This window comes from Corvus kubaryi, unplaced genomic scaffold, assembly GCF_017639235.1.
Source record: "Corvus kubaryi isolate FWS band 111438036 unplaced genomic scaffold, C.kubaryi_AGA036_p1.0 37385, whole genome shotgun sequence".
Lineage (NCBI taxonomy): Eukaryota > Metazoa > Chordata > Aves > Passeriformes > Corvidae > Corvus > Corvus kubaryi.
In genome coordinates, this window is record NW_024581127.1 from 8,085,744 (window position 1) to 8,109,400 (window position 23,657).

General features: G+C 38.9%; 2 protein-coding genes and 3 long non-coding RNA genes across 6 annotated transcripts; 3 read left to right on the forward strand and 2 right to left on the reverse strand.

Annotated features, from left to right (window-relative positions):
* Positions 1-2,413: 2,413 nt before the first annotated feature.
* IMPA1 (inositol monophosphatase 1) lies at positions 2,414-12,361 on the reverse strand. 2 transcript variants are annotated; one of them, XM_042035734.1, is made up of 9 exons: positions 12,223-12,357; positions 12,052-12,133; positions 10,607-10,740; positions 8,579-8,683; positions 7,288-7,333; positions 7,042-7,150; positions 6,217-6,325; positions 4,621-4,772; positions 2,414-4,197 (listed from the first exon to the last, which is right to left on the reverse strand). In XM_042035734.1, the coding sequence occupies exons 2-9, from the start codon at positions 12,112-12,114 to the stop codon at positions 4,079-4,081; spliced, it is 837 nt and encodes a 278-aa protein (XP_041891668.1). In that variant the 5' UTR covers positions 12,115-12,133; positions 12,223-12,357; the 3' UTR covers positions 2,414-4,078. The 2 variants fall into 2 exon arrangements, 1 of the variants encoding a protein (XP_041891668.1); XR_006017302.1 differs by having other exon boundaries at positions 4,128-4,197; positions 4,621-4,893; positions 12,223-12,361.
* Positions 5,455-22,619, forward strand: LOC121668210. Its single transcript, XR_006017305.1, has 3 exons — positions 5,455-5,541; positions 21,393-21,395; positions 22,610-22,619. It is a non-coding gene; the product is annotated as an uncharacterized LOC121668210 (long non-coding RNA).
* LOC121668209 lies at positions 12,477-17,752 on the forward strand. The gene is made up of 3 exons (XR_006017304.1): positions 12,477-12,852; positions 16,756-16,935; positions 17,321-17,752. It is a non-coding gene; the product is annotated as an uncharacterized LOC121668209 (long non-coding RNA).
* ZFAND1 (zinc finger AN1-type containing 1) lies at positions 15,790-23,510 on the reverse strand. Its single transcript, XM_042035735.1, has 8 exons — positions 23,403-23,510; positions 22,328-22,370; positions 21,047-21,086; positions 20,561-20,688; positions 20,384-20,475; positions 19,443-19,567; positions 16,432-16,587; positions 15,790-16,289 (listed from the first exon to the last, which is right to left on the reverse strand). The coding sequence occupies exons 1-8, from the start codon at positions 23,455-23,457 to the stop codon at positions 16,113-16,115; spliced, it is 816 nt and encodes a 271-aa protein (XP_041891669.1). The 5' UTR covers positions 23,458-23,510; the 3' UTR covers positions 15,790-16,112.
* Positions 17,837-19,349, forward strand: LOC121668211. Its single transcript, XR_006017306.1, has 2 exons — positions 17,837-18,298; positions 18,422-19,349. It is a non-coding gene; the product is annotated as an uncharacterized LOC121668211 (long non-coding RNA).
* Positions 23,511-23,657: the final 147 nt, after the last annotated feature.

Below are 23,657 nucleotides of genomic sequence, written 5' to 3' on the forward strand. Positions count from 1 at the left end.
TAATAACTTGAATTGTGCTTGAAAATTAGTTCTGCTTTGCTTTGGGAAAGAGCATTCCATTCTTTAATCCATTCTCCTCCTCAAACAGGCGGGAGTTTGTAGCTCTCATACAGTGCCATAATATGCTCTTGGCTGAGCACAGGCCTCCGATTTGTTTGTTCCAAAAGCTGCACACGGCTTTGAAGTGTGTCAGATTTTCTTTGCCCTGTTGTTCTAGCAGGCAGACAGCAGACAGTGGACACAGAGGACATGTCAGAAGCTCCTGCTATCTTTAAGAAGCTGCAGATCTTTGTGTGAAGGTTGTACACACTGGAGAGCGATGTGACAGACTACATTCACTGTTGTTCTTGGTGCTGGACAAGCAGCAATTCAGAGATGGAATGGATTTTGCCATCCAGGAGATCTGGCTGACACTCTTGAGGTGTCACATCATTGACATCCTTGTGATGCTTGGAGTTTGTGCAAATAAAGGCAGCCGTGCCAGCTGCTGTAGATCCAAAACTAATGTACTGTTGGAGAGCTGCCTATCAGCACTTTAGCAACAGGATCAGATTTGTGAAGGAAGCAATTACCTCTCTCACAGGTAATGAATAGAACTGAATTAGCTGCTGGCTTTGAGAGGATAGAAAGAAGCTTGTGAAAAGAAAGAGATGTTTGTTCCTTATTTAAAATGCTTCATTACCAAGGCCGCAGGATGACATTTTGTTCTAGTCAAAATGCCCAGTTCACACTGACATTAGACTAAATAAAATTAAATCACAGCTTTAGGTCACAAATATTATGAGGGATAGTCCATATTCCATAAGGGAAGGGGATGCAGAGGAGGGATTTTCTACGGGGCTATTTAAGAGGGCTGGACAAGATCCTGAAGCCTTTTGTGACTTTGGCAATATTTCATGCTGGGAAAAGCTCTGCAGGATTGAATCTACTGGAATACTCTGCTGTGCAGCTAGAGCAAAGCTCTGCAGGTCATCACAGGAAACAATCGCAAATTATCAGCAAATCAGTAAATGGAGATAGCCAGTGATGGGTGGTAGCCAGGACAGCAGGCTAAGGATACCTCCCCTCCTGCATACACATCAGTGGTAGAAGTCACCATTACTATTGTGTAGTACTAATTGTTTTAGTGTCAGGCTAAAAATCAGTCCCCTACTTCGAAGACCTTTGTTAAGACGAGCAGCAGGCTCTACAGTAACTATATAGTGACAATGTTGGCCATTTAAATTCTCAAACTAAAGGCAAAAGGACTGGTTAAATTTGCTCATGTAGTCCTTTAATTTCCAGCAGTATTTTTTTTATTTTTTCACTTGCTCCAGTTGCTGACTCTGTCCACTCGATCTTCTTGCACCTGTAAGTTTTGAGTGTTCTTCACTCAGAGCTGAGGTTCAAACCACAGTGGCATTTGCCAGCTGAAGTCCCGGCTTGTTCACTGAAAAGCTGTGCAAGAAAGTTTCCTGTGTACTGGCCTGTTGATACCTTCATGAGGAATATTCATGACTTTAATCTGACAGTTTGTCTGTTCAGTCTGTGGTAACTGGCCTTTCTTTCCAATTGTCTCACTGCCCAGCAAAAGCTATCTCGTAAATACATAATTTTATCTTAGATTTTTTAAAAAATAATTTAAGAGGATTAATTCTGCCCCTCCATCTTTTAAAGCAACAAAACCATACTTTCTGTAGTTTTGAACATTCAGGGACTACCTCATATATGCTCTCAAAAGCATTTTGCATACACAGAAATCTTGACTTGTTTCATTAGAAAAGCTGGTCAAAATCACAGGCTAGAACACAAGCAAAATGTCTAAACTTAGTAATTACATTTCAGTGTCCTTTCACATGACAAAAGAAGTGGCCACATATTAAAGAGGTACCCGAGAAGATAAATGTTTAGCAAAATGGCAAACTAGGATTTCTGATCCTCCTCAAAAGGTGGCTGAAACTAAAAAGAAAGCAGTTGATAAAAACTGCCATTTAGAGAGCGAGCAAAAAAAATTTACACTAATCTCTAACATAAACAGAGTGAAGAAAGCCAAGATAAGAAATTAATAACAATTTTTCCTCAGATAACATCATAAGGAAAGCTAACAATGAGAAAGCTACATGCTTCAACCAGCTGACAGACCTCCAACACAAATGACAGGCAAGATAACCCATAATGTTTGAGTCTGAGGTTGGAAATGATTAATGAACCATGATCTCATTGGAACAAGGGGAAATATTTGCTCCAAAACCCAACTGCAGGTGCATACATAATCCCACGTACAAAGGCACAACAGTTTTTCATCTATGGACATCAGGGGCGACAAAGAAAAAGTGTTCAACTCAGAGAGTTTGAGGCCCATAGATCCAGCCTGATGGGTCACAGCACTGCAGCCTGATGAATGCTAAGAAAGGAAGCACAGCTGAAGCCACACTGCTGCTAAAGTTATTTATTTCTAACATGTTCTCTCATCTTAAGTACTTTTTAGACATATCTCCATTTCACAAATAAAGTTATGCAGATTTTGTTATACACTAGCCACAGAAATGGTACAGAAGACATTCAAAAATAACCATGATCCCACACACATTGTTTACAGCAACAAAGTTACACTGAAATGCTCAAGTTTTCCATCCTTGTCAACACGAATTTAAAAAGTAAAATAACTGTAAGTCTGGCTTTTTGGGAGGACCTTTAAAATAGCAGGCTGACCTCATTAACATTAATCATCTGGCATTAGATACATCTTAAAATTAAGTATTTCTGAAAAATCTGCAGAAATCAACTGATAAAAACCCCTGACATTTATAATATGCAATCTGTTGAAACTTCAGTATACCGTTTTTCAAAATAAAAATAGTGGGACAGCAGTACAAAAAGTCATACTTTCCATTGCTGTGTCTTGACTAAACAACCAATGAGACAACTTTCTTTTCAACACAAAAAAAAAATCAGTCTAAAAACTGATCTGAGTGACATCTTTTTTTTAAAGTGCATTAATTATTTGAACAGTGCACTGATGCTTTTAACAATCTTAAATACAAAAATGCAGAGAACCAGTATAATTTTCAAAGTTTACAAAAACTGACACCTAGAATTAAATCACTAATATTTCTTAATTTATAAACCCTTTAGGTTTACATATGTATCTTCTTCTGTGTACATTCTGTAAAACACAATGGAAACCTGCTCCTGGTTGGTCACTGCTTTTGTAACTTACAGAAAATTATGTAAAAAATACGGACTATGGACTTATTTTTTTGCCAGCAGAAGTACTGAAAACTCTCTTGGATTTAATGATTCCTTAGACTTCAAAACACACTCATCCATGAAGAAACTCAACCAAAATTAACAAAATGAAAATCATACTGCATCTTAATTTCAAGTAAGTACATTTGGTGCTAGGCGTGCTCAGACCTTAATTCTGGAAGATGCACGTATTTTCTGGCACAATAACTATTACTTTTGAAATTGTAATGGGTTTGCAAGTGTACTGGCCACATATGAGGCTAAAGAAGAGACTGTGTCTATCTACCATCAGAAAGGTAGGATGGCTACAAAACCAATGATACCTAAGTACTAAAAGCTTTAAACTGTAGCCAAAACTGTGAGCAACTAACAAGTTTGGAAATGTGTGAACTACCTTTACAAAAACTGCAATGAGGTATGGAAATGGATACCACTGGAAACCAGACAGAGAAAGACAGGATAAACAGTAATGCCTTCATCTTTTTGGGTTCAGGATCAGCTGTGATGATGTGGTGTTAGGACAGCAGTTTTTGGTTTTGTCACTAACAGAACTAGAGATCTTTATTGATCTATACATCGAAGAGTCTCTTGCTATGTGTTCCAGTGTAGTATAAAACTTGAAAATACTAGTTGCATATATTTGCTTCTTTTTCTAGATTTTTATCTAATTGTGATGTTAAATAAAATACTCAACAGTTACAGCTTACTTACAATATTGTTCAATCTCAAAGCTCTACTTAGCAGCCACACCAGTACTGAAAGACTACCATCTATTCAAGGTGTAGAACAACCACCATGTGGGAATATGAGACAACATTAGAAAAAAACATTTAAGGTCCAGCTTTGGTGTTCAGTTGGTTGCATCATCTCTTCTCAGAGGAATTACTTGAAGTGCTTTCGCTATTCTCTCTCCGATAGCTTGACTGCTTGCTGCAATTATTCTTCGAGACATCAAATCAAACGGTCCACCTAGAAAGCAAAGCAAACAAAGCAGCCAGTTTTATATATGGAGAAAATTAAAAGCTGGTATGAAAATAAGCACTGAAAAAACTGAGTGTAAATTATACATTACAATTTAGAACCAAGTTTTGCTGGACAAAAATGCATTTAACACAACAGGTATCTCGTATGAGCTGCATTTAAATTCTCTTCGGTGTACATTTACTGTCTTTTTTCACTTTTCCAGGAGTCCAGCCAAGGCAGTAAAGGTTGCCTTGTTGCTTAAGAACATGAAATTAACCTGTTCTTCATCTATTGATGGGTTGGGAACTGTTCAGTAGTGGTTGCTGGAAAGAGGACTGAAAAGAACTTCTTGGCTTCTCATTTCAGCTACATTTTGCTCCGTTAGTCATTTAAAAGGGTAAAGAGTATTATGCAGGCCCGTGTATTTACCTGTTACATCCAGCAGGACTCCACCAGCTTCAGTAATAATGATTCCAGCTCCTGCCATATCCCAGCAGTGAATCCCCATTTCATAATAGGCATCAGCTCCACCTGTTGCCACAAGGCACATGTTCACAGCTGCTGTACCAACAGCTCTAATGCTAAAGGAGATACAAATGTTGTTTTAACTGAGAAGAGTTTGCAAAGAAGTTACAGTGTCTGTGTACACTGCACAGAGAACACAGAAATGTCCTGATGAACTGGAGAAAGGATGACGAAATGCTGCAGAGAAACATAAAAAAATGGGCAGGAAGTGTTGCTTAAGTAGCTTGAAGAGTTTTCAAAATACAGCAAATTTTCAGAAATTACATTTACAAATTCTGTTAATCAATTTTGGTTTAAATACATCTTAAATAATTTCTTAAACTACAACATATTGTGGAAGATAATTTCCCATGAAACACTAACAGATAGTCTATTTTTCTCTTTGAATACAAGAATTCAAGCAGAGTGTATACTTTCCAGTGCTGAAAAACTGTTTTTGTCAGTTTCTCTGGTGATGCTCAGTAAACATCTCTGACTTGCCAAACCCTCTAACAGTAATCACAAAAAATAAATTACACAGCATAAATTTGGTCTGGTTAACTTCACCAAATCCTTGTGTCACAGATTCCAGTTTCTTTTGGAAATGTCAATGCACTTAGCCAGTAAGTGTGACTTGTGTAAATGCTGCAGTTATTTCAACTAACAGTAAACTGTACATTAAATTGTAACTGATAGCAGCTAAACTACTGCAAGATGCAACTTAAATCAACTCCAGTCTCAAATTATTGTTTACAAATAAAATGCCCAAGATGAACTCACGACACTCCTAAAATGTGTTTCCTACTTTCATCCTAACATATATATTCTTTAGCAGCATCGGAAGATGTCAAAACAAGAATCCTGAGAATCTCAGCATAATACTTGTTAGAACAGAAACGTGAATATGGTTGAGAAACAAAAAACTGTCTGCTGAAACCAACTTTATACAAAATATTTTGTGGAAATTATACTTTGGTTTATCTAGAGTAGAGGAAGCAGGGAATGCAACCAAAATAAGAGCAGTTTATGGACAATTTAAACTACTCAGACAAAGTTGTATGGTTTTGAAAGAGGAAAAGGAGATCTACTTTTGTCTTCTGAGACATATATATATATTAAAAAAAACAAGAACAATTTTCATTACTACAAGGAAAGGAAACTAAGAAATGCAATATAGCTTCTGTTCATCCAGTTTTATTCCTTGTGTGTTTCTAGGGAAAAAAAGCGCACAAAATTGCACATAATTTTTTTAACTAGTAAGTATAACACTTTGCAGTCCTACAAGCCCAAACATGCTTTGCTTCTCAATACTGATTGTTAGGGTTCTCTTCTATACATCTCAGCTTGAAAAAGCTAAACACAGTTTCTCTGTGGAAGCTACTAGACAGAAACATTTAAACCATATTTCACATTTAAGGTGTCAAATATAATGCAACCAAAGCTTTCTATAAATTATTGTATTTACAATATTAACCATTGTCAGTACATATAAATACATATAGAAAATATAAAGTGTCTTACCCATGAATAGGAATACTGAGAAGTCTTTCCATATTAGAAAGAATTATTTTTATAGCCTCTGGATCACGATTTGACCCCAATTCTGTTACTAAAAGGGATTTTGTAATGTCTGGAAAAGAAACAAAACCTCACTCTTCCAACAGCACAACTTAAATAGCCACAGTGACTAGCAGAGTTTACCTCATTGCTTTCTTACAAGACTGAATAAAAGTGAGGTATCTTAATAAAATATTACATATATCAAACATATAAAAATCTTATTATCTTATTACTTGGAAAATGGCAGGAAAAAATAAAATACAATGAAAGAAGCACTATCTGCTCCAACTGTGCATATACATTAATCAATGACAGTACTAAATAAAATTCTATTGCTAGAAAAAATAAAAGTCTTGAGATACTTAAAGACCCCATTTGAAGCACAGATTTTACTTGATGTAGGGTTGTAAGCATAGAGGAGTGCTACTGACTTAAACCTACAGGTCACACCTGGGAGAAGTTGAATTGTTTGGCAGATTTGTTACACTCTAAAGAACAATCTCAGACTGCAGACATATAGGGAATTAAAAACAAACAAACAAACTAACAAAACAACAATACACACACGGGGAATAAAATCTTCAATTGCCAAGTCCTGATTTTGCACAGATGACATCATATGCATCAAAGAGAACATAAAAGGTGTTTCTTTTGGCCCATGGCCAAAGAAAGTCTTGCAAAACGAAACTATGAGCTAAGAAATACCAACACATCCAGGTATGAAATTTCTGCTGTCTGATTTGCAATGTGGTAATTACCAGAAAGAAGCTACTCAGCTCAGCTTACCTTCTTGGCCTGATACTTGAAGTTTCTGACCATTGCAAAATGCACCTTTTCCTTTTCTGGCAGTATACATCTTGTCTTCTACACAACTATACACAATTCCAAACTCTATCTGCAAGAAAAAATACCTTGAGGTTTTTTTCCCTGTGTTCCTATTTACTGTGAAATAGGAAATTATAGAACTTAGTTGTAACTAGAAACAAGCAATTAATTTGGGTTTGATTAGATATTAAGTAATAAAAAGTATACCTTTTTGTTTACAACAAAGCCAATTGAAACTGCCACAAATGGAAACCTACAAAACAAAACATTTCACTAATTTATAGTGAGATACTAAATTTCTTTCATTACCATGCTTACTCTTAATAAAGACAGTGTTCAGTTAAATGTAATGTATATTTCAAAAACAAACTTGGACTATATACAACATAGATTTCTGGAATTTGCACAGTTTAGCTGAAAATAGAGCCAATAACACTTATTACCATTTGAAACACAAACTTTTCTATGCACAAGGGGCTGTTATTCCTGTTACAGCTGTTCCTAGCTTAGGGACTGTTTTTTACAGCCAAAGAATGCAAACAAGCCTCTATGCTACTAACCTTTCTCAGAAGGAACAAGCTGGTCTCATAAGAAGAACCAAGTTACCTCTGCCCCCACCTCCCCGTTTTCCACCAAAGCCATGACCAAGACAGATACTGAAGAATGGAGGAAGAGTGAAGACAGTGGGACTATGTAAGACATGGTAGATTGCATCTCAGTCTAAGTTTGAAACAATCAACCAGTTAATTTTTTTTCAATTCCCAGACATTTGCTTTTGTTCTTTCGGCAAAAAATACCAACTTTTAAGCCTGCAGATTCAGTAGAATGGGTTCTTTTCTTGTAAGTTTCTGAACATGTTATTTAGCAGGATTCAGAAGCTGTTTAAAAGCCATTGTGCACACAGCAGCAGTCATTTCAAAACTGAAATCAAGCAGACTCAGAAAAGCTCACTGGGGCCAAAATCTATCACATTTAAAAGACATAAGGAACAGGCTGTCAGCATTACACTGAAAGTCCCCTCCTCATCTTGGTGCAAAATACCATTGATAATTACTGGCAATATCTTGCTTTCTTCTTTAGCTGGGGCTCCTAGATCTCAATGGATTTGAAATTTCTTAGAAATCAGCACCTGAAGCTGTTATTCCCTCTCTGAAGATGCTGCAACTTCTTACTCTGAGTCCTGCTCCTGTTGCAATCTGCCCACCTATCTTTGGAATCCATGCCAAAGGCTGCTGACCCCTGCCATATAATACAGGCCTCTTATGGAACAACTGATGTAGGTTAACAGACCAAGACTATTAAAATACTCACAGGAGTATTAAAATGCTTACAAAAACTGCCCAGTGGCTCTCAGTAAGTAGCAATTTGTAACCATTAACAAGTTCATAGTATCTCTTTCAAAGCAATTTAAAAATTAAAAACAACCTTACTTTCAGGGAACTGGAGAAAGAAAAAGGATTATCAGTTGAGGTTGCTAACAAAAAAATGAAAGGTGGACCTGTGTACAAAGTTGGTAGTTCCATCAATTGGGTCTATAATCCACGTGGGGTTGTCTGTCAGAATGCTGCCCTCTCCAGCTGCAACAGATTCCTCTCCAATAAAGCTACAGTAGAAACACATTTAAAAGACAGAAAGAAATTGTTAAAAATGTATTAATTACAACACTGTCCTTGACACTGAAATTCTTAAAAGTGAGATGAAGCTTGGAGTACCACCAGCGATCATACATAAATAACTGAGAAAAACATTATTTATCCGGAAAGCACCAACCATATCTGACCACGCTTGCATCAGTATTTATGATGTCAAGGATAAGCACAATATGTGGCAAAAATAATTTTATGTTTCAATATAGAAATAATACCAGAATTTAGCATTCAGAACATTGACATTTTCGTAATTTTTTTCCAGTAACAGCATCATCAAATTTTGTTCAAAATACCTATAGCTATTTACACCTTTCAGCTTATTTGTGCTACACAACATTATTTTTTAGCTTGTGTTTTCAGTGAAAAAAGCCTTTGTGGTCTTATGTATCTGGTTAGAACACTGCAGCAACTGTTAAATTTGAAGACTGATTTAAACCCAAATATGATAAAGTTGTTAATCTCAAAATTTTAGTTTTACAAGCATGAAAAAACAGTAATATAGTAATGGAATGGAAATTCAAACCAGTTTCTGAAGAAGATGGGTGACTGCATGCTCAGCCACAGTATTAAACCCCAGAGACACAGAAGGCACAGTGCTATAGCACTCCAAAATTCACAATTTTTGCTGCTCATGAAAGCATTTGTTTTGGACCGCAAAATTATTAGAATGAGTCTAAGTGGGTGGAATTCTCTTCAAGGCCTTTTGCAGGTTGTCACAATTTATCACACATTACTCAACCTATGAAAAGTTTGCAGCAAACACATGCTTTCCTCCACAAACATAAAAAATGAGAACTACTGAGAGGTAACAAACGAGGTCCCTTTAATACTGATTAGAGTTTTATGATTAACTACAGAAGTGAAGATGACTAATCAGAAAGAAACAGCATGTTTCCAAAAAGCAGCAGACCTTCAGAAAGATGAGACTGAATATAGCTGATGAGTAATTCACTAGGAAAAGAAGTTCAGCACCATTATGTCTAATGTAACACTGGTTACCTAAAATAAAAAGAAGCTAAAATATTCAAAAATGCTTATCAGTGTCACAGAAACTGTTATTTCAAGGTCATTCCACAAGTCTGTATGATTACACTAATTTGGTTACTGAACTTTTGCACCACCTCCGTTGCTCCAGTTCTACACAGATTTCTTATATTCCACATATACAGCTACAGTAACAAAATCTCCAAGAAAATGCAAGAAAAAAACAGCAAACTGACTTTAAGGAAACTGTATTAAACTTGAGCCATTGTGTCAAAATGCTAAAGACAGACCCATGTAAGCAAAATACATATAGATCACCCTTCACGAATACATTTTTCAGGGAGTGGAGGATAGGGATATAGAGAGAGGCAGGGGAAGAGGAAAAAAAGTGAAGAGCAATTAAGAAAGCAGTATTTTGTATGACAGCCTTTGTGTTATGCAGAACAAGAAGATCCTGTCTTCTTTTAAGGATGTTTTATGTTGTCAAACTGTATGAGATTTGCCAAAGGCACTCGGTTCCACAGGACCCATCCCACACAGACAGCAAAGGCACACTAGTTTCAAAAGCAGACAAGAAATCTGGGTTCCAGGTCTCCTGGGGACACCTCTGATTTTCCAAAGCAATAACCAAGAAGTTTCTTTCAGTTGGCTCAACAGCAAGTGAAGTTCAGTCTAAGTTTTGTCTCATGTCAGTAACCTGGGGACACCTTGTTTTGTTGCTACAGCCCTGTGCAAAACTTCAACCTGCTAGTACTCTAAAATACTTAATTTATTGAAGGTAAAGGAGAATGCTGCAATTTTCCAGCATGCCAGTTGTACTAAAATTTTACCAAGCAAAATCATAAATTTTCCATTTTTTTTTCTGTCAAAAGCATACTGGTAAACAGCCATACCTGTGAGAAGGATACTTTTCTTTTATCAAAGAAATAATGAAGTTTTCTACTTTTTGATCAGTTTCTGTCACTAGATCTACAGGTGAACTTTTAGTCATAACAGATATTTCTTCCTTGAGTGCTCCACGGATTATCTGTTAAAACAAAAACAAAAAAAATCTTTCACTGTTAACAATACGGAAAATACTAGTTTTCCAAAAAAATCTGAGCAACATTTTTACAGCCATTTTCTGTACTGCATATACAAAACACAAACACAAGCAGTGACATGGATTTAACTGCAGGAGCTGAGACTTGCATCTCTAGTCCCTATTCACTACAAAGTTTTACATGGCTTTAAATCTAAGTACTATAGGAAGATCTCCAGGTAGATGAAACTGGGGTCCATTTTGTTAGGACAAGTTTTAAATTTACAAATTTAAATACCAAAGTTGAAGAAAACACCTGACACTGAGCTCAAATCAGCTATTGTTAGCCAGACCCAGCATTTATGATCTTAAAACTATCAGTATCAGCTTAAGCAGGAATCCATGCCTCATAGCCCACAGAATTATTTTACTATAACTCAGAAAGTTTTTCTGAGGGAAGACGTTAATGAGCTCGTTGCAGAGACAATGTTGCACAGATTTTGCAGCTCCAGGGGACAGAATTAGTACATGTGTCATCTTGTCTGGCTGCCACAGCCTTCAAATGTACCAAGTAGAACTACTAAGTAGAACTGAATGTTTGGTAACCACTCCTGCTGAGGCTTTGCCAAGATGTACGAACTTTTTCTTGTTCTAAGCCGTCTTAGATCTCAAATGGCAAAATGTCATCGCTGTAAGGGATGGTTTTTATTTACAGAAGCAAAGCAGTTAATGAAGAGAAACAATCACAGAGTGGTTTGGGTTGGAGGGAGCCTTAAAAACCACCTAGTTCCAACCTTCCTGCCATGGGCAGGGACACCTTTCATGGACCAGACTTAGAGCTCCATCCAACCTGGCTTTGGACACTTCCAAGGACGGAGAGAACACAATATGGTATTGTGTGCCATCAACAAGCCACTGTACAAAGCTGATTGAAGCGTTCACAAGAAAGAATGTCACCGACTTTCAGGCGGTAAAATAATAAGGTAGACAGGAGTTGTTTAAGGGTGATGCTCTTTGTCTACCACAATTCTGAGTTTTATTTTTTAAATCAAACTCAAGGAACCAAAGTTACTCCTTAGTCTTTAAGGACTTTAACTCCAGGCCAAGGAAAAGCACAAAGTTGTTTTCTTAAGCTAACCAAATTGCAAACATAAAAGACAATCTAATCTTGCACTTGACCATCACAAACTATTCTGCCCATTTAGGTTTTGACAAAACACTCTTAGGAAGAGATTCCAACATCAACCTCCTTCAAAAAGCTATGTACATATTAACCTCAATAAATAACGTTATTATTTATAAAGAGCTTATACATACCTCCCCAGCTTTCCTTGCTAAACCAACTGCATAATCCATACATTCTTGCCAGGGATCTGCCATCTTTCCCGAGATAAAGAACCTAGCAAAAGGAGAGATTAATGCAAAAAATTGTTACGTCTTCTTTGTTTTCTTTTTTTTTTTTTACAAACTCGAAGTTTCTTGCTTCACCTGGTTTATTTTTAAGTACTGTTCAAATGAGTGCTGAGCGCACGCCCCGCCGCGGGGCTGCGCGGTGCCGCAGGACGCGTCCGGAGCGCGGGCGGGACGCGCAGCCCCCTCACGGCGCCCGAAATGGCGGCGGCCGCGCGCGCCGCACTCACCGTCACCGTCGTCACCGCCGCCGCCGCCGCCGCCGCCCCGGCGCAGGCGCAGCGCGCGAGGCCACAGGCCCGCCTCCTCCACCGCCCCGCTCGGCGGCGGCCGCGCCTGCGTGTGAGGGAGCCCCGGCCCGCGGGCAGCCGCCTCGGCGCCGGCGCTGTCCAAGTTTACCGGGGAAGTGTTGAAATTAGACTTTGATGTCGACTTCTTGTTAATAGTTGGACGTGGCAGGGCGGAGATACCGTAAATGCTCTCCCATGGAGCACGCGATTGAACTTTATCATAGAATTGAAAGGGTGGTTGGGGTTGGAAGGAACTTTAAGGATCATAAAAGCAACCCCTCTGCCGTGGCCAGGGACACCTTCCACTAGATCAGGTTGCTCAGAGCCCCATCTAACCGGGCCTTGTTCACTTCCAGGGGTGGGGCATCCACATCGTCTTTGGAAAACCTGTGTCAGTGCCTCAGAAACCTCACGGAGGGTGAGTTCACGGTGTTCAACGAGTTTTGAAAGCAATTCGCGGTTCAGCTGATGCATTTTAAGTATTAATTAAAATCATACAGAGAAGAAAAACCTTCCAAGCCTGACAGATACCAGTTTCATTTTTTCCTGTGGTCTTTTGAGCCTATTGTCTGTCATCAAGCAAAGGCAAAACACTGAGGGCTTGTCTTGTCCTCACAAATTGCAACTGATGTAACTTACTGTTCAATGTAAAATGGTGATCTGGGTAAACAGGGCAAGGGTTGCAATTTGCTTTATGCTTAAAATAATCATAAAACGTCTACAACACCAAAAGAAGCAGTCTATCCCATTGCCCTAATGCCAACCCAAGGCACAGCTGGGCCGAAGGGGGTTAGTTTTGTCCTTCCCACACCAGAAGATACAGTTTCCACTCTCACCGACCCTGCTGTGTGGGACAAGTCACTGTGCAATTCCACATTTCCTCCTTCCCTTCTCATAAACAGGAATAAGCCTGCTTTTTAAAGTATTTACAGTCATTAAAGAACTACAGAGACGGTAAGTTGTGGTTTTACTGATTATTTTGCAAGTCGTTCTTTGCAAGGTTGTACAAAAAGCATACAGCCCGTTCAAAGAGGCACTTTGGCTCAGATTCAGTTTTGTTGAGGCAAGCACCTGAACACGCCCCAGTACAACTTATATAGGACTGCATGAGTGTTATGAGAAATGGCTTTTTTGACATCATTGATTGTATACTTAACATTACAGCAAGGGTTTTACAGGAGATTACAAATTCTGCATTCACCTTAAAATCAGCAGAAGTAAAACAGGAATGCCTGAAGTTCTCTCCTAACAAGTATAAGAATTTTCCTAATCCAAACCACAATTTCTATTCTGGCTGAAATGAAATTTTGTATTTTACATATGAGGCTACTAGGAGGAAAGCTAAGCTGCAAGGTGTATTTTTATGTGTCACCTGATAAACTGAATGAACAGACATGACTTATTGATAAGAAGTCTGCAAACCAGACTGATCACACCCCAGCGTGCATACTTTTCTAAAACAGACACTGAAACAGAAAATGCTGAAAATAAAAGTATGAGAGATTACTGCCTGCTTTCTTAGTGTGATGTATTCTGGTTTACTAAAGCATTGCCCAGCCGATCTAACAGGTCACGTATCCAAGCAGAATTGCACTTTTGGTGTTAATACAGCCCTTTCCAAACTTTTGCGTATCTTACAAACATGCCAGGCAACTTTGTAGCAATGTTTGAACTGGAACAAGGCCGGGAGCCGCTACCACAGCATCTCATAAAATGTGAAGCCTTGACCTTGTGCATTCTCTAAAATTACAGCTAGAACAACCAAAATGCTTGATATTCACCTATTTTTGTAGTTTGGGAGAAAACATTGTTTATTATCAAATCAGGAAGTATTTGATAAATTCCTCTTCTCACTTGCATAACTTCACATACATTTTCTTTACATCTCCTAGAAGTTAAAGTTTTATTTATTAACTTCGAAGTGAAACAGTTCAGCACCTTATAAACACAGGCCTGTAAAATTATCAGTGGTTTCAAATGCCAAATGACTCCTCCAAAGTGTTTTGGGTTGTTTTTCAAATGCAGTTGTTCAAATGCATTTCCCTATGAAAATGTGCTAGGATAATAAGTTTTAGAAAAAAACAACAAAAAATGCTAAGTAAAGATATGTTTGAATCTAAACAGGTGAAATGAGAGCAATTCTAGCCTAGGCAAGATACTAAAGGTCAGAGAAAGTTTCTGCTTTTGTTCCTAGCATCATTGATTAGGGTGGAGTTTTCACCTCTCCTCTACTATTTATCTGTCAGACTAGCTTAATTTGGTTTTGCTTCTCAGTTTCTGAAAACTACGTGGAATGAGCTTCTGTGTACCATCTTAGACACATTCCTGGAATAAGGTAATAGTGAAAACTTTTTTGAGTACTATCAACTGTAACTTGCCATGTTTGTACTGTCAGTTACAGGCTGATAGCCCTTACCCATTACTGGCGATTGATGAAAGCAACCACCCTGGTCAAACCTTTGAGGTCTCCCCAAAGATTAACTTCCTGCATGCCAAGTCTATCTTCTCTCTATTCACAAAAAAGCGTTATTTCAATTATTTTGCCTGAACTACTAGGGCAGAAAAATCAGGGGCATGAGGAAAGGTGTAAGTAGAGAATGGGGATTTTCTGCTAAAAAAAAAAAAAGAAAAAGACCCTGTTGCACAACAGCATTTTTCACTTGCTTTTGTAGCAACAGTGTGGGGAACAAGTTCTGTTTAGGGCTCTTCCCAACGCACTGGTTCCACAATGCTGGTTGGCCTCTTACAGCATATTCTGTCTGACAGCAGCCTAAGAAAAAAAGAAAGATGAATAGACAGTTGCAGAGGAAAGGGAGGAAAATAAACAACAAGAGAAAAGGGAACTGTTCCTTTTGTACTGGAAAGCAAGATAACAACTGGAGAGACAGGCAGGGGAATGCAGAAAAATGCTCCTATCCTTTCTGCTGCCCAGAGACAAAGATTTCCAAAATATCCAGCCACTGAAAGCCCTTTCCTTCATGGAAACCAGGAAACACCTTCTTTTTTGTGGCATCCACACCACATCCAGTAAAGTAATTTATCCATACCTAAGTCATGTTAAAACTACAGTAAAGAGTACTGTAAAGCAAAATAAGTGACAGGCTTACTGAGATCTTTTATCCCCCACTAATCACACAATGAGATTTACAAACAGGAAGACACCTGAGTGAATTTACTTTTGCTTCATAAAGCTTTCCTTCTAAATGTCATTAAACTATTACAAGAAGAAAGTGTGGACCTGGTGTATGGACAGTGCTGGTTTCCAAATGCAATGAAACCTGTTCTTGTACATGTAGAAAAGATGCTGCAATAGTGCAATATGTTTCTTTCCTTCAGAAAACTGTCATACTGCAAGTTTACATTTTCATTATTTTATTGAGACATACTGTCCCCACCACTTACACAAAAATAAATACCAAATTTAAGAAAACATTCTTGATATTATACAGCTCAATAGAGCAAGAATTTATTCTAGAATGTGAGTATCTGTAATATTAGCTACTATAATTTTCCTTTCAGGACATAGGTCTTCTGTCAGTCAAGCAAATAAGAAATTGATGGGAATTGTGTCTTTACAATGGAAGATAGATTCTGGCATACCAGTGATTTCAAAAGAAAACTGGACTTGCTTGAATACCATGCTTCTAAAAAATATTGGATTTTTTTGTTTGTGAAAATTTATTGAGTAATAAAGTAGGACTCTGGATCTTCTATAAACAGAACATCGTTATCAAGATACTCCAGAATTATATTCCCTCCATTGTACAGTGGATAGTCTTTATCAGATAGCCATGTTTCCAGTGTGTGTTCAAATGGCAAAGCTTCTCCAGAGGCAGTATGGCATAACCTCAGCTTCTGTAAGAAAAATAGCACAGAAATTAACATCAAGATTTCCCTATCCAAGATGAAAGAAGTGGGGTGGGAGAGGGACAAAAGGGTAAAGAAATCTAAAAGCTAAATACAACAACCTAGAAAATGCTTGTTATTGCTGACTTACCTGGGATGTTGATTTGTTGTTGTCATTTTTAAGGCTTGCTAAGGAAGCTGCAAAATCTACTACTTTGCCAATACTCCACTTACTGCAAAAAAACATGGGTTTGCTTTTCTCTTTGTTCGCTTTTGGTAAAAATACTTGAAAGTAAATTCTTTCTGTCTAGAAAGACATGAAAAATAAACACAAAAATTTATCCACAGAAGAAACACATCATTCCAGTCACATACATCTAGTAAGTTTTTTTTAAGTAAAACTTAAAACTTTTTTTTTAAGATTTTCAGTAAAAACCCCCAAAATTACCAACTGAAATTTGTTTTATTCCATCAGGACAATTTTACTGCAAAACATAAATGACCAAGATCATCAAATCCAGTCCTCTCCAGCTGCAGGCACATATATGATGGACAGTAAGTTCTTGAAGGTGGAGAGAACATCTTTTCCCACCAGTCCCAGAGCACAGTTATATACAGACAGACATGAAAAAGTATCTGCCCTCGTGAGGAAAAGGTGAGTTTGAATAAGCAGTATTTGTTTTTGGCAGCAGTATAGTGTCTCAAATTGGAAGGCGAAAGCAGTTAAAACAGAGCAGTTCACTGTATTAGAAATGCCTGCTTCACAAACCAACATTTAGATCATGACCTAAAGCTAATCCTTTATCCTGTACTGTATCCTCATTTTATGTACTAAACAACATTTCTACTAGACTGAAAGATTTTTTTAAGGAATGTCAAGAGTAATCTATGAGGGAGAGATTCTGAATGGGATTGGGGTAAAACATAGCAAGCATGACTACTATGTATTCATCATTTATGATCATCCTTGCTGAGTCAAAGCCAGACACTATCAAACAAGACAGAAGTCTTTTTAAAGGATTTATTTATGTGTTCCCTAGGAACATATGGAACGACCTCAACCATGTTCATAAAACTGACTCTGAATTTCAACCTGTGCATTTTCCTCTAAATTTGAGTGTTCTTCACACAGAAGAAAAGAGAATCATGTCCTGGAGCTATCCCTCTGAAACATCAGAAAATACTAGCAATTGGAGTAAACTGAGCAGTAGTTTCTTATTCAATTGTTAAGGTAAAACTGGAACTCCCTTTTGCCTCCCCCCATCCCCCAAAACCAGCAAATGCAACCAGGAAACCTAAATACATTCAATATGGATATTCTCTGCTGGAGTCAGGGGAACACCAACTGGGCTATTAAAACTATTGATGAAGAAACAATGCCAGGGCCCCAGACAGGAGGTCACCTTTTCTGGGGACCAAATGGATTGTGGGCAGGAAGTAAGCCCCCTGGTCCAGTTGGCAAATTAATTATGTTGGACTTCTCCCTTGAACACCCAAGGGGTGGCGTTATACCCTTACTGGAAATAAAATAAGGAAGGCTTAGGGAAAGCTTTTGCTTGTGGTAAAGCTGATGGTCTTACCACTCTGGCAGGATTTAATCAGTGGTTTGCTGACACTCCCATGCCCTCTACTGTGTAGTCTGACAACGGCATTCATTAAAAAAAGAAATCCAGGAATGGTGTGAAGATCATGGAGTTGCCTGGGTGTTCCACCTGTCCTACAAACCTCAAAGTAATGGTGCAGTCACAAAGTGGACTGGTCCACTAAAATGAGCTCTTAGGGCAAAGTTTCCACAAGGAAAATAGGGTAAAGCCCTACTTAAAATTGCTTGATGTTTAAAGTAACCAGCAGATACCCACCAGATGCCCAGTGGAACAAGCTCATTTTCCTGCTCTCCAACCAGTAAAATGTCTAACAAACCCCCACTGTCAACCCTTCTCTTTTCTCAGGGTGACAATATTCTCTTTTCTCAGGGTGACAATATTCTTATTAACTACCCTATGAAGTTTAAAATACCTGTAAGTATTTTATACTTCCCTAAGTAAAGGGCACATGGAAAACAGTTTCTAAATGGGGGCTCCATTTAACTTTCACTAAGCTTTGGATAATTCCCAAGAATGAGTAATTTCTTACCATTTCAGATAATGAATGGAACTTGGACAGATTCTTTGGCCTGAACAGACCTGGAGTGTGCCCAAGGAATCATCACTTTACCTTTGTAGAACACTCAGCTGTGAAAAGATGATCACAACACCTACTGTATTGTACTGACCCTCATCTGTACCTCCTTCCTCCCTATTTCATGAATGGGATAATAATTGCGTCATTCAGTTTATGAAAATCATTTCTCTAATGGGTTTTTTACACATACAAATGGTATTGTATATACAACACCCTCAATCTTCAGATGATGATTCTGGGTGAGTAGCTGAACCTGCACCTGAAACATCTTGGTACCAATCTTAGTTGGCACAGTCATCCCTCAACCCTCCAAATTATCAAACTTTTAAGGCACATTCTAATGAAAAGACTGCATTGTCCACTACAATGCCCCAACATATGAATTCAATCTGGGTGGGAAAACCAAGCAATTACATGTTTCAGGGCTAGATTATCTGAAATGTTGATATTGCAAGCCAAGTATTAAGATATGACACAATCTGCAGAGCGTCCATGTGATAAGGAAGCACAAGCTAAGACGTGCTATAAAATTCTGTGCTGCACTACTTCAAAATTGTGCTACAGTGATTCTAAAAATTCTGTTCTAGTCTAATAATAAAATTCTATGCTCTGCTGATCATCAAATTCTGCTAAAATAATAAGCTTTAATACAACTTAATGCTGTCATCATTCTGCCAAGGATCCCCAAAAGACCCCGTCTGTCCCTGCAGTGCTATGTGACAGCTATGTGGCAGGCAAATATATTTCTGCTATAAAATAATAGAATTTGACTCGACTGCTCTGAACCCCACACAGACATCTTATAACAGACATAAGACCAGTGAGATTGCTTTTGGGTACCAGGCTGAAATATACATTTAAGTGAGTGTGGTCTTGAAAAATTAAATCCAATACCAAGCTGAGGGAATTAGATGATCAAGCAATTTAGAAAACTTTCCATTTCCTTTGAGAATTCAATTATTGAAAACTAACATCACTGACCTGAGGCAAGGACTTGTCCCCACATGCATGCATTTTCAGTTTCATTAATGCCACTTTTGCTGCTGTCTCACTGTTTTTTGCTCCTTTACGTTTTTTGCTTTTTGCTTCGTCACTTTTTTTAGAATCTGAGAACAATATTATTCCTGTTAGTGTGATCATTCTGACTGTTTCCTGTGCATATTGTATGACATAGACCCACTTAATCTGTTGGGTCTCATTGTATCTCCAAGAGTGCCATCCCTTTTCATGTCTATTCATATCCTCCCAAGGTCACGTATCAGAATTTTTACAGTTCTAGCAGAATTCCTTTACATTGAAAGGTAGATGAACACTATCACCAGGTAAACACAGGCTGCAAAAGCCAAATAGATACAAATTCTTTAGTTTCTACACCTGTGGCCATCACAGCATTCATATGGCAACAGTTTCAGGTCCTCCTTTCTACACATAACCCCACTGTCCAGCTGGGCAGTGCTGTTTATTCTCTTTCCCATCCTCAAGCTTCTTTAAATCTGCAAAACATTACATTGTAGAATCAGAGTTTTCTGGCCATCTTGATTGTGTAGGTCTGATCCCAACAGACTGACATGCACATTTGACACAACTGCATTATTTGCACATGAATAAACATGTAAATAATAATGGCTAGGTAAAATTCATTATATTATAATATTTGTAGAATGACACCAAGACAATAATTCTGAAAGAAACCTGTGCCCTATATACTCTTTTGAGATTCTCTTCATACTGTTGTTTTTGTTTTGTCTCAGTTTAGATGAACAGTATTAAATGCTGACATGTAAGTTTAGGGCTATTTAACAAAGGAACCCTCATCCTTTCTTCTTATTTGGTCAAACCTGACTCCTCAAAGGAGGTCAGAAGCTCAAACAGCATTCTGAAGAAAATACAAGAAAAAGAAAAATCTATCCCTCTGTACTTGCCTATAATATGCTGAACAAGCTGCTGGGTGGCAGCCATTCGAGGTTTTGGTGTGTCCAGCTTCTCACATTCATGGTCCGATTGATGACGATGTCTGTAAACAACAACATAAAACTTGTATTGCCTGTTCCATACATTAATGAATGAATATTGATGTTTAAACACTCTGTTTCACTCACCTGAGGCAAAAATGTTTTTCACAGTAAGGACATAACACCGGCAAAAGCTCTTTTCCATTGCAGTCCTTGTATGAGCACGGGTAAGATCTGTGCTGATCAGGTTTCACAGAATTGTTTCTTATATTCACCTAGGAATAAATACAAAATATTTTGTGTAAATAAACAGATACTAAGATATAAATAACCATCCCAGCTTTCTAAAAAATATGTGCTAGCTCTCCATTCTATGGGCAAACCTGGTCCAGCTATTCTCTCCTACTTTTACCCTGGTTATGTTTAGCTCAGAGGTAGAAAAAGAATCATCATTGTACTCAAAGTCTATTTACTTCTAAGAGACAGAAAAAGTGTAGATTCACTTTTTAAAGCTTGTCATATTCTCAGTTAAATAATTCATACTTATATGCCATATGCATTTGTCTAGTCTAAAAACACACAGCTAAGTCACATGGCATTTTAATTTAAGGCTGTCACATATTATTAGATTACCTCAGAACACCCATGAGCATCCCGGCTCCTGTGCTGAAGGCTTTGTGGAAAAAGAGGGAAAATATCACACTGTTACCAACATTCCAGGAAAAAAAACCTGCATGTAAAAACATTTAAGTGTTTAAAGGGTAATCTGACAAGTTTTATCATGGAAAAACTTCAATTAGATAATGAATCTTCTCCCAGGTTTTTTCTATCCTATTTCAATTCTTGAATGGATAGATCATATTCTTTCTCAGTACGTAAAACATTTAGCTTTTAGAACTTATGCCTCAAGGTAAACAAACAATTTCAAGAGAGTGAAGACATTACCATGCTTAAGAGTTCAGTTCTATGCAAACCAGAGTTTGTCTGTTTTAACAAATTTTCAATCACCTTCCATAACGGCAGAAATCCCTTGAAGGCTCTTGATATGTTAGAATTGAAATCTGCCCCCAATCTCTTTGAGTTTCTCTCAGCTGCCCTCTACTAATCTGAAGTGTAAATCAAAGTGAAGGCCCTGATTTCAAGCTTGCAAGAAACTTCAAAAATTTTTCTAGAAGAAAACATAACCAGCCACCTCCTCTTATGACAAGGTCACCCATTTAGTTGACATTGGGAAACCAGCAGATGCGTTTTGCATTTTAGCAAAGCTTTTGACACTGTCTCTCAGAGTGTCCTTCTGGACAAAATGTCCAGCACACAGGTAGACAAGTCCATAGTATGATGGGTGAGCAATGGTGATGGTTTGTGCTCAGAGAGTCACAGTTAATATGATTGCTTCAGGCTGGTGGCCAGTGGAGTTCCCCAGGGCTCAATTTACTGCCAGTGCTCTTTAATATCTTTATAAATGATCTGGATACCTGTTAGGGTTGCCAACCATACTAAACCACGAAAAGCTGTGAACTCCCCTGAGTGTGGAGAAGTCATACAGAGAGATTCTGGATAGACTAGAGAGCTGGGCAGTCACCAACTGTATGAAATTAAACAAGAGCAAGTGCAGGATTCTTCACCTGGGATGAGGAAATCCTGGTGACCAGCATACAATGTGAGGAAATGGAAAGAAGCTATGTCACGGGAACTTCAGGTTGAACATTAGGAAAAGGTTCTTCTCAGAGAGGGTGGTTGGGCACTGTAACGGGCTACCCAAGGAACTGGCACCAAGCCTGTTGGAGTTCAAGGATTGTCTGAATGACACTTAGTCATAGGCTTTAGTTTTAGTCCTGAGGAGTAGGGAGTTGGACATGTTGATCCTTGTGGGACTCTTTCAGCTTGAGATACTCCGCGATTCTATGAACTTACCAAAAGACACCTGAACAGCCATCACATACAAAGGGAAGAAAATCTGAAACAAAGAGATTTGTTTCTAGTTAAGACAACATGGTTGTTGTTTTGCTAATAGTTTCTAGCTTAATTTTCACATAATTAACTTTTGCTTACCAACATCACTGAGTAGATATCTTTATAAGAATACTTAGCAACTGCATCTACACTTTAGCTAGAAGTGGCTTTTGTTAACTCCCCTAATTAGTATTACAGAAAAACATACGAGCAGGTAAATTATACTTATATACATTCCAGAAGTTGGAATTAGGCTTTAAATTCACTTTTTTTTTTTCAATATCAAGCTATGACACTGGAACATTTGGCTATCCATCAAAGTTACTAGTTATGTTAAAAACTGAATTTATTGCAAGACCACTCAGAACCCTATTTACTGACACTGGACAATTTACATTTTATTTTATGGGTTACCAACTGGAGGAGATGCTGGCTCTTAGGAAAGGAGAGCATCTCCTCCACTGGAAAGTCATGATGATCCGGCCCCTTCTTCACATCATATCGTACATACTGTCCTTGGGTGACTTATATTGCACACATTTCCTAAACCTCTGTACGCATCCCCTGCCTACTACATAAATTCTCACAGATAAAATCACTTCACTGTCTGCCGAACTCCACCACATCACCAATGACAGCAAATGCCAGGTCCAGCCCATTACTCCACTTCTCCATCCTTCAGATTTTATGTTAACAGACCACCACGGAGCTCAGGTCACGATCATCACGATCCCTTCATCTCTGAGTGGTCCCAACAGAAAACTTTCGCTACAGGCGGTTCTGCTGCTTCTTTCTGAGAGGTTACATTTCCAGTAACACTTTCCGAGATCAGTGAAGGCAAGCAAGTGTGAGGAAGGGGCAAGCGGGCTATTCACCACCCAGGCACACAACCGGGGCGACAGGCGCTGGCAATGGACCGTGCAAGGCTGCAGCGGCACAGAGGACTCCCCGAGCGAGGAGGCATCCCTCACAACCCCCGCACCGCCCCCGGCCCACCATCCCCGCCTCCGCCGGGACCCGCCGCGCTCTCCCTTACCCAGCTGGCGGCAGTCGGGCACCCCGCAGTGCTGCCCCACCTCCAGCTCCGCCATGTCCGCGACACGCAGGAGGGGGAGAAGAGGCGGAGAAGCGGCGGGGCCGGGCGGAGCCGGGCGCGGCCGTGCTGCGGAGGGGCCGGCGGGACCCGCCCCCGGGAGGGCGGGCCAGAGGCGGGGCCGAGGGAGATCCACCCGGGCCGGGCTGAGCCTGAGCCCGCCCCGCCGGCTCGGAGCTGTCGGGGTGCCGGCGGGAC